The sequence below is a fragment of the Ictalurus punctatus genome, chromosome 2 (assembly GCF_001660625.3).
Source record: "Ictalurus punctatus breed USDA103 chromosome 2, Coco_2.0, whole genome shotgun sequence".
NCBI classification, from domain to species: Eukaryota; Metazoa; Chordata; class Actinopteri; order Siluriformes; family Ictaluridae; genus Ictalurus; species Ictalurus punctatus.
The window spans coordinates 39,734,503-39,744,502 of NC_030417.2; the positions used below are offsets into that span (position 1 = coordinate 39,734,503).

At 41.7% G+C, this 10,000-nt stretch overlaps 2 protein-coding genes across 3 annotated transcripts in view; both read right to left on the reverse strand.

Annotated features, from left to right (window-relative positions):
- nosip (nitric oxide synthase interacting protein) overlaps positions 1-3,264 on the reverse strand; it is a 7,515-nt gene extending 4,251 nt beyond the window's left edge. Inside the window, exons 1-3 of one of the 2 annotated variants that reach the window (XM_047159380.2) lie at positions 3,242-3,264; positions 2,744-2,818; positions 2,542-2,647 (exon numbers count right to left, since the gene is read on the reverse strand). In XM_047159380.2, the coding sequence (XP_047015336.1) occupies positions 2,542-2,647; positions 2,744-2,813 (176 nt within the window). In that variant the 5' untranslated portion in view covers positions 2,814-2,818; positions 3,242-3,264. 2 annotated transcript variants of the gene reach the window in all.
- A 922-nt stretch (positions 3,265-4,186) lies between these two features.
- Positions 4,187-10,000, reverse strand: part of LOC108280579 (germ cell nuclear acidic protein) — a 9,820-nt gene continuing 4,006 nt past the window's right edge. Inside the window, exons 2-6 of the mRNA XM_017495721.3 lie at positions 6,127-6,191; positions 5,333-5,401; positions 4,754-4,805; positions 4,603-4,639; positions 4,187-4,466 (exon numbers count right to left, since the gene is read on the reverse strand). Coding sequence (XP_017351210.2) covers positions 4,415-4,466; positions 4,603-4,639; positions 4,754-4,805; positions 5,333-5,401; positions 6,127-6,191 — 275 coding nt within the window. The 3' untranslated portion in view covers positions 4,187-4,414. The remainder of the gene's footprint in view (positions 4,467-4,602; positions 4,640-4,753; positions 4,806-5,332; positions 5,402-6,126; positions 6,192-10,000) is intronic.

Genomic DNA, 10,000 nt, shown 5'->3' on the forward strand with positions numbered 1-10,000 from the left:
TTCTAAATACAATCAATTGTTAAATGATTTAACTGCTAATCATGTTAGGCCAATAGATGGCGCTGTCACAAAACTGATGTGGCGTGATCAGTTTGGTGTGAACATGCCAAAGTGTTGCAGAGATACAGCCTCAGCCTGGCATCACACCATAATATTTGTTGATGCGTTAAATGAGAACGGTTCGGTCTATTAAAAAGCTTCTAACGACTTTTGACTAGCATGGTCTGAAGACGACCCAAATCGAATATCAGGGAAAATCGGGCCAATCAGCAAGTTCGACTGACTATGGCATAATCGGTATCATTGTTCTCAGCATGACTCCCTGAATCTAGCAAGACCACTTTCATTACAATAGGCAAAATTATTCCAAAGCTATTAGCATTTTTTTAATGTCATTATACTTTGTGTCAAAACTTCTTGACTACCTTCCGGGCATGGTGCCAATGACACACACCGAGTTTCGTAACAATATGCCAATGCGTTCATAAAATATAGAATTTTATTTGAGAATTCAAAATGGCCGACATGGAAAAATTGGGTAGCGTTTGACTCGGTATGTTGCACCGAATCTAAGGTTCTATGGGTTTCGATAGACTCAAGAGAAGAAGAAGAAGAAGAAGAAACTATAATGAAAACAATAGGTGTCTATGCACCTTCAGTGCTTGGCCCCTAATAATAATACTGGCTTTATTTGTGATACAGTCGATTCGACTTTACCTCACGCAACAGTGGCGAAGCACATCGTTCTCATCTTCTAAAAAGCAATATTTCTCAAGCCTCCGCGACCCGGCCAAGCGCCTGGTAACGCATCGAACTCGACAAACAGGACCACGGAATTTAACACAGTGGATGAAAATAAAAGGGGGAGGAAATGTACCCCTACCCGGAGAGATGAACTCGACAGGTGATTCAGGTTCACAGCTCCTACGCTTACTGTAATGCTACGTAAACACTGTAGCTACGTCGCTAGCCAGTCTACGTTTACTTTCCTGCTGCAGAGAACGGAGTTTACCGCAGATGTACTATTGAAATCTTCCGTCATTTTAAACAACATAGAAACAGGGACTTCGACATGTTGCTTGGGCGAGTAACTGTAACTCTCCGTCAATTTAAAGCAACTTCTTATACATGTAGAAAAATAGCTTAAACTTTATATGCTGATTTTGAGAACATGAGAAGTGTTCCTCTATTACAGCTCATGTTCATTAATCAGAGGAACGAGTGCCTTCAGGCAGGCTGCACTTCTGTCCCATGACAAAACACACGCCACCAGCACCACCACCAGTACCAGTACCACCAGCACCACCACCAGTACCAGTACCACCAGCACCACCACCAGTACAAGTACCACCACCACCAGTACAAGTACCACCACCACCAGCACCACCACCAGCACCACCACCAGCACCACCACCAGTACCAGTACCACCAGCACCACCACCAGTACAAGTACCACCACCACCAGCACCACCACCAGTACCACCAGTACCACCAGCAGCACCACCACCAGTACCACCAGCAGCACCACCACCAGTACCACCAGCAGCACCACCAGCAGCACCACCAGTACAAGTACCACCACCACCAGCACCACCACCAGTACCACCAGTACCACCAGCAGCACCACCACCAGTACCACCAGCAGCACCACCAGCAGCACCACCACCAGTACCACCAGCAGCACCACCACCAGTACCACCAGCAGCACCACCAGCAGCACCACCAGTACAAGTACCACCACCACCAGCACCACCACCAGTACCACCAGTACCACCAGCAGCACCACCACCAGTACCACCAGCAGCACCACCACCAGTACCACCAGCAGCACCACCAGTACAAGTACCACCACCACCAGCACCACCACCAGTACCACCAGTACCACCAGCAGCACCACCACCAGTACCACCAGCAGCACCACCACCAGTACCACCAGTACCACCAGCAGCACCACCACCAGTATCACCAGCAGCACCACCAGCAGCACCACCAGTACAAGTACCACCACCACCAGCACCACCACCAGTACCACCAGTACCACCAGCAGCACCACCACCAGTACCACCAGCAGCACCACCACCAGTGCCAGCGGCAGCATCATGAAGACCAACATGATGAAGTTTATGAGTCTGCTTCCAGGACCGTGGCACGGTGTGGTGTGGTGCTGTTTACAGCTGAATGACTCCAGTAAGATGTTCTGAGCGGAGAGAACACTGACGAGAGTATGTTACTAATAAATTATTATATTTACACCACAGCTTTTCATCAAATCTCCTTTTTTCTCACCGGGAAAGAAACTGCTTTATTTTCACAAGTGAATGAGAAATTTACCACGACAACGCTTAAGGTCAAGCCCTGTAAGTGTGTGTGTCTAAATGTATGTACAAGAATGTGTTTGTGTCTAAGAGAGTGCATTGTGTGTATAAGAGTGTGTGCGTGTGTGTGTGTATAATAGTGTGTCTAAAAGTGTATATAAGTGAGTGAGTGAGTGTGTGAGTGAGTGTGTGAGTGAGTGAGTGAGTGTGTGTGTGTGTTTCTTACGTCACCACAGGGTCTCTACACGGCTGTAATGAAAGGCAGCAGCAGTCGAAGTCTTTGATGGCGTCTTTCCCCAATCTCACACTCTGAGTGCCGTAACCGGAAGCGGCTTAAACACACAGAAAAGCACACATTTGTGACTAACACAAACAAACAAACAAACAAACAAACAAACAAACAAACAGCTCATATAATAAAATCAAACCTGTGTCCTTCTTCTTCTCGTGGTAAGTGTACACCGCCCCGGCGGTACAGTTCTTCCCGTGTCGAGTCATTTTCACTGTTTTTGGGAAGAATAAAATGTTGATTTAACGAATTATTGTGTTAAAAACCTCAACACAATGAAAGCCTGAACGCACCGGTTATATGAGGCTAACTATAAACTAGGACAAATCCCAAATAACTCATGTTCCCTGTATAAGTTCACTTCACCTGATACACCGTGACGGCGCTTACACACTATATAGTGCACTACATCTAGTGCCCTAGCGAGCTGATTGTTATCTAGCCCAGGTTTGTTAGCGCGCTACATTTCTGGCGAATACCATCATTATTTTTATAGACGAGATTACACCAGTTTAACTTAAAGTTACATAAAGACATCGATTTTAAAAACCATAACTGAAATAGGAGCGAATTAAAGCCAAACAACGCTGTTTTTAATCAAATAAAAGGGTTTAATGAACATACCTCGATTGTTTACCTCAGACTACGACGAACCGGAAGTAATCGCCTTGTCGTGACGTCTACAATTTCTGCTTCCAGGTTGTAACACGAAATAAATAAATACATTTTAGTCTCTAAAATAAGGCGAGAGACACAACTTTAATAAGAATTATGTTTATAAAATATAAATTAAAGTTATGTATACATTTCTTTTCATGGAACCGTGGTTTTATTAATATATATTTTTTAAAGAATATATTTAATAAATGTAATAATATATTTTCATGTTTATTTTTAGTTAAAAGTTATAATTATACATAAGGCCAGGTATCACACATGGAATGTATTTATATCAGACTGAAATGTAATATATATAAAAAAGTAGATGTATAAATTAAAATTATTTTCTATTTCAAACATTGTGCACTAATTAAAATAAAAATTCACTGTTCAGCGAATTTCTTTCTAATTATGCACTCAATGCTCAGACTTTAACATATAAACCAAAAAATGATTATTTTAAGGAATAATAATTTTTTAAAAAACCATCAGTGTTCATATTTTGTGTGTATGTTGTACAATGTCATGAATAAGATTTAATTTAAAATGATAAGTATTCAAGATATTACTTAAAACCCCTTTGTGAAAGTCTGTTTTATGAACGATAGCGTGAAATAATGTAGATAATTACAGTAATAATGTTCCTTCTCCTTTCATTCTGAGAAAGTGGAGCATAAAGAATACAATTATTATTATTTCAGTGCAAATCTAAAGAAATATCTCAGCAGAAAGCACACAATGTTGATATTACAGCTTAGGAAATAAACTTTCCAACAAAACATGAGATTAAAAAAAAAATCTGTTGAGGTTTTATGTACAATTTTAGGTGTTTTTACTGGATAGAACAGGAGTGAATGTATAGTGTTCACATATTTTGCATTTTAAATGGCACTGTAAATGTTAAAAATAAAACAACTAGTAAAATGTTTTATCATTTTATTTAACACCACGCAGCTGCAACAAAAGGCATTTAATCTGCTCAGTTACAGGTCATATTTCCTGATTATTAAACAGTGAACCAAGTGACAAAATCTTATCAGATTATTAATAAACTCATTAATGATCAGTTTATAAATAATAATGAATTCCTTGTTCTGTTTCCCGAGCCCCTGATTTACACTCTGGGCCACACGGTGGCGATGAAGGCCTTTTAGTTATTGTTATCATCATCATCATCATCATCGAAGATATCAGCAACCGTCCTGAAACAAAAAACCAGTGCACAGACATGGTGTAAATGCTGTATTACATCTTTATAACACACTGTTATAGCATATTCATAGATAACAGCGTGTTCATGTAGAAAAGCAGTGTGTTTGTGCAGGGAGTGAGTCATACTTGTAGATGGAGCCGGTTACAGAGTCCACGAAACCACCTGAAAGCACAGAAATAAGTTCATAAATAAATAATTAAGACTACAGTCATTTATAGTAATGTAAATGAAAGAATTTTTAAATGAATGTGTGATTAATCATCCTGTTTCTGTTACCTGGCTGGCACACGGTGTTACACACAGGACACACGGCACACATATTGCAGGACTGAGAAGAGAAGAGAAGAGAAGAGAAGAGAAGAGAAGGTTTTACTGGTTAGGTGAAAAAAACATTTGTGGAAGGAGTTGTATTTGTTAATGTTAGCCAAAATAATCAGTATAACACAGCAGCGCTGCTGAGTTCTGGACTGTGATTGGTCAGAAGGAGTTGATTAATTCTCTATAACAGCAGCTGTATCTATCAAATCACAGCTGTATTTCTAATTAATACGCTCGTTCTTATTGTTTCTATAGCAACAGCTCATTCACCAAGATGTTCTCTTCTTACAGGTGGCGCTCCACATAAACGGAATATAAAACGTGTAATCATTGATATGGAGAAGGATTCTGTAAGGAGACGTTTATGTAACATTTATGGAAGGAGTCTCCAGTGTCAGTGCCTATTAAGAGTCAGCGGTAAAGCTGTAACTTTAAGGTTTCCAGTAACATGACGTGTGTGTTTGTGTGTGTGTGTGTGTGTGTGTGTGTGTGTGTGTGTGTGTGTGTGTGTGTGTGTGTGTTGTTGTTGTTTCTCACCTCACAGAATTCACAGTGCTCAGATTTGTCTCCTTTTTTACATGGACACTTGTCGCAGCTGTCGCAGTGCTGAGGAACAGAAACAAACAAACAAAAGGTGAAACACCGAAGTGACGGACCTCTCGTTATGAAGGAACTCGAAAACAACACGACAAATCATAGCAGGAACCAAACACACCAGCTTCGTCCAGTCCGATTAAAACCACGCCTGTGCTGTGATTCAGTAACGCCGCCAATTTATGTCTAAAACTGCATTTAATGTCAAGAGATACGAGACGAAAGAAAACTCAAATCACGTTCAAGTCTGACGTTAAAACGCACATTTTGAGAAAATTTTGAACCATCACAAGTTCTTCGGTTGTTCCTTTGGGAAGACTTACAAACCTACATGGAACCCTACAACCGAGTGTTGCCCTGTCAGAACAGGTTCCAAGCTGAACTCTTTCAGGCAGTTAAGAACCCTTAAAGAACCGTTTTCCACAAGACTGACCAAATACCAAGAAGTGAAACGTTAAACTCCTGCTACCTTGTAGATTTTAAGAAGAAAATAACAAGCAATATTTAGCTGTTCTGCTGATGTACATCGATGTAAAGGTATAATGTATAACGTAGGGTTCTGTATAGAGCCGTAAAGGGTGTTAAATGATGTGAACTACAGAATATGATTCAATATGAAGAATTAAACCAAGTGATGAATGTGTGTAGTGTAGCTGTGTCGGAATCAAAATGTACAAATTAAAGTCTTTATATTAACAATGGACCGTTTAGCCGGACACAAAATGGCGGTACTCTACCTCACAGTGGGCACAGAAGCTGCAGACGGAGCCGTCATGGTATTCCTCATCTTCATCATCATCATCTGTAAAAAAAAAAACAAAAAAACAACAACAACAACAACAACATTGTTTTTCCATATATAAATCAGCTGGAGTGATTTTATTGGATAAATGAAGGAAGGAAGTTGTAAGAAAAGGTGCAAGAGCTAATCCCCGCCCTCAAACACTAAACCCCGCCCCTATGGGTCGATGCGGTCCAGTTTCCCAAAATATATACGTGTTCATCCATCCAGTTTCTGTTGTGTGTGAAAATCCAAGGATATCAGCAGAAATACTCAAACCGTGCCATGACTGAAGTTACAGAGATCACACTCTTGCTTACTCTTTAGCTCTTGACCTGTATCTGCATGATTTTATGCATTGTGCTGCTGCCACATGATTGGCTGATTAGATAACTGCATGAATGAGCAGGTATACAGGTGTGCCTAATAAAGTCCACAGTGAGAGTGTATTCAAAATGGTGTTACAGCGCCCTCTTATGGTGGAGCTGAGTGTGAGTTTTGTTCTGTGTTATAATTAAACAAAGTTTTCAGTAATTTTATTCCGATGTCAGATGTTTATGTTCAGATGTCAGACTGTACACTACACACTATTCCTCTGCCAGTATGCGGTATGTGAGAATTAGCGTTTAATCACTACACACTCAAAAGACAAGTCGAGTTCACATCATGCGTGGATGCACAATGACATTAATCTGCTTAATTTTCACTGAAGGTGAGCAGGACGTATCTGTGTTCAGCAGTTAAACCCAAAAATGATGCAGTGAAAAGCTTAAAGGCATTAAAACTGCTTTAGAGCAGGTTATAGTAATGACACAAAATGCTGACTAGCGTAGATCTGTTTCTGTATCAGCTATAACACCACCACATATAATAAATATATAATAAATATTTATATTAAATGTATTAATCTGCTAGTAACTGACACAGCCACAACAATTAGAGTCAAACTATTTAGCACCTTCTACTAGTTAGCATTAGCTTGTACACAGGTCATTAATACTAATATGATCATTTTTTTTACTTGTAGCTGCTGGAGCTTTAGCGCGTGCACTTTAGTGCAAGTATAATTTATAGACAATAGAGAACAAAGCAAAACTAGAAACAAAACAAAAACGAGTACAATTCTGTATTATGCTACATTTAATGCGAACTGGGTAGCCTGTTAGCTGTGTCATGGTAGCTGGCTGTTTTTTTTTTTTTTTTTTTGTTACATTTATTTAATTAGATTAAATAAAATAATTTTACATAAACGTACAAAAGTGATTAGTTTATTAAATTAACTACACTATACTAATATAACAAAGCTGGAATAAATTTTGCGCTCTTTACATCTAGTTTAACCTTTCAGCTCGATAGCTAGGTGGTTAGCTTGTTGCTAGCTCGCTCGCTCATGTCTTGACTAGTTGAGCTGCTATCTGGGATCATTTAGCTAGAAATTTATTATTTCACAGCGAGATTTTAGAAATGCAGTCACCTTTTACAGGGTGTGTGTGTGTGTGTGTGTGTGTGTGTGTGTGTGTGTGTGTGTGTGTGTGTTTTGGAGTTTTTGGCTGTAATGTAGGCTGTAATGATACACACATCCCTGTCTACTGGCACATACCCTACCTCATTTAAGCAGGCCCGGGTTACCCCACTGCTTAAAAACCATCACTCAACCCTGCCATAGTTGACAACTACAGACCTGTTTTCCTCCTCCCTTTTCTTTCCAAAACTCTTGAAATAGCCGTTTTTTAATCAACTCTCAAATTTTCTCACACAGAACAACCTCCTGGACACCAAGCAGTCTGGCTTCAAGAGCAATCACTCCACGGAGACTGCTCTGCTTTCCGTCACTGAAGCCTTACGACTAGCAAGAGCAACCTCTAGATCATCTGTCCTCATCCTACTCCACCTCTCTGCTGCTTTCGACACTGTGAACCATCAGATCCTCCTGTCAACTCTCTCCAGCCTGGGCATCACTGGAACGGTTCTGCGCTGGGTGGAATCCTATCTCTCTGACAGATCCTTCAAGGTATCATGGAGGGGAGGTATTTCTGAAACTCAGCAACTCACACCTGGCGTTCCACAGGGGTCAGTTCTGTGTCCACTGCTCTTTTCTATCTACACTACATCTCTAGGTCAGGTGATTGAGTCTCATGGCTTCTCATATCATCGCTATGCTGATGACACGCAGCTCTATTTGTCCTTCCAGCCTGACGATCCATCCGTCTCTGCACGTATCTCTGCTTGCCTGTCGGACATCTCGGTCTGGATGAGGGAAAACCACCTTAAGCTCAACCTGGCAAAATCTGAGCTTCTCATCATCCCAGCCTGTCCCTCGTTCACCCACAACCTCACTGTACAGCTCGGCTCAACCACACTCGAACCAACCAGGACGGCCAGGAACCTCGGGGTGACTCTTGATGACGGCTTTACAGACCACATCTCAACACCTGCACGGTCCTGTAGGTTCATCCTGTACAACATCAAGAAAATCAGACCCTACCTCACCGAACAGGCCACACAGATACTAGTCCAGGCTCTTGTTATCTCAAACTGATCTACTGCAACTCACTACTCTCGGGCCTCCGGGCAGCTCCATCAAACCCCTTCAGATGATTCAGAATGCAGCAGCGCGTCTTGTCTTCAACCAGCCCAAGAGAACCCATGTCACACCCCTCTTCATCTCCTCCACTGGCTTCCTGTAGCCGCCCGCATCAAATTCAGGGCCTTGATGCTCACCTGCAAGACCTTGTCAGGAACAGCGCCCCCTACCTCAACTCTCTCCTGAAGGCTTACGTTCCCTCACGCAATCTGCGATCGATTAGCGACCGACGTTTAGCAGTACCTACTCAGCGTGACTCAAGATCCCTCTCAAGAACCTTCACACTAACTGTTCCTCAGTGGTGGAATGAACTTCCAACCCCAGTCCGGACCACAGAATCTCTCACCACCTTCAAAAAACAGCTAAAGACCCGCCTCTTCAATGAACACCTAACAAACTCATAAAAAAAATTTAACAAATGATTGCACTTACACCTCTACTCTGCACACTTTGCTTCTTCTGGAACTCAGTTAATGGATCTTGTACGGCAGCACTACTTGTATTGTTCTCTGCTTGATACATCGTTTCTCATCCAGTGATTAGATAGATCCAGTGTATTAGGTCCATACTAGAAAGCTGTTCATAATAAACTGATAATGTTGAGTGTTTAGCAGTAACATACTTATTTTCTACATTTATATAATTCTGAGTTGATAGGTAAAACTTTCTTCTTATACCTAAATAGAAACCTTTGGGAGATGAAGTGTATCCAAATCCTAATACATGTAATATAGTATTGGCACCCCTGTAAGTCTTGTGTTTTCTACTAAATTGAATTAGTTAAGTTAAATTACATAATCACTGCAATGGACTGGTGTGGAGTGGTATTCCCACCTCACACCCAGTGTTCCCAGGACAGACTCCAGATCCACTGCCACCCTGACCAGGATGAAGCTCTTACTGAATAGCCATCCATCCATTTTCTATATCACTTGTCCTGTACAGGGTCACGGGGAGCCTGAAGCCTTCCCTGGGAACTCAGGGCGCAGTGCAGGAGACACCCGGGACGGGGTGCCAACCCATTACAGGGCACAATCAAACACACACACACACACACACACACACACACACACACACACACACACACACACTATGGACAGTTGGGAAACTGCAGTCAGCCAACAATGAATGTCTTTGGACTGGGGGAGGAAACCGGAGTACCCGGAGGAAACGGTACGCAAGCTCAAGCTAGGCAAATGTGCTAACTGCTAAGCCACCGTGTCATAACCCCTGAACCCCCCCCCCC